Source organism: Lipotes vexillifer, unplaced genomic scaffold, assembly GCF_000442215.2.
Source record: "Lipotes vexillifer unplaced genomic scaffold, Lipotes_vexillifer_v1.1 scaffold916, whole genome shotgun sequence".
In the NCBI taxonomy this organism is placed as follows: Eukaryota; Metazoa; Chordata; class Mammalia; order Artiodactyla; family Lipotidae; genus Lipotes; species Lipotes vexillifer.
The window spans coordinates 100,915-101,559 of NW_006798383.1; the positions used below are offsets into that span (position 1 = coordinate 100,915).

The 645-nt window shown below is 50.9% G+C and overlaps 1 protein-coding gene across 1 annotated transcript in view; it reads left to right on the plus strand.

Moving 5' to 3' along the window:
- The window catches only part of CNNM1 (cyclin and CBS domain divalent metal cation transport mediator 1), a 50,892-nt gene extending 50,724 nt beyond the window's left edge, over nt 1-168 (plus strand). The window contains exon 13 of the mRNA XM_007470321.1: nt 89-168. Within this exon, the coding sequence (XP_007470383.1) occupies nt 89-168 (80 nt within the window). The remainder of the gene's footprint in view (nt 1-88) is intronic.
- The last annotated feature ends 477 nt before the right edge of the window (nt 169-645 follow it).

The window sequence follows — 645 nt, forward strand, 5'->3', positions numbered from 1 at the left end:
TTCTATTTTGAAGAAAGCTTAGACCACCCCGAGAGAGTCAATGTCCTCCCAGTCTTGAAGATTGATCCTTACAAGCTGTGTTTTTCAGGTGGTCAGAAAAGGAAGAGGTCACCAGATGGAGAGAGAACCTCTGAGGAGAACTCCAACTTAACCCCTCTCATCACATGACAGGGCAGTCAGCGTTCGCTGGGTGCGTGAGATTCCAGAGCTTTGGGGAGAACCCGTCCTCCCATCATCTGCTTCTCCCCAAGGCCTCCCACAGGTGACAGAGCGTTCCGCTTTCCTAACCACCTCTTCACCCCTAGCTGTCAGTTTGGCAGATTTTCCCTCGTTCCTCCAGTTTGACACAGAGCCTTGCAGTAGCCATAACGGAAGGAGGTGCCTCAGTGGAACATGCTAGAAATGGTTTTATCCACAGCACAGTCTGGGACTGGAGAAGAAATGACCCCAGGCTGACAGTGCCACTTGAGGATCCCTGATGCCCTTTTTTGTTCTTTGGTGTCCCCTGGCACCATATTTCATACTTAGCTTAGGTCAAAAGGTGCCACTGGCAGACGGGCACAAAGGAGGCTGGAGCAGCAGATAGGAAGATTAGTTCAGGAGATGCACTAAGAATTCCTCCAGAACATTAGAGCAGCGGGACAG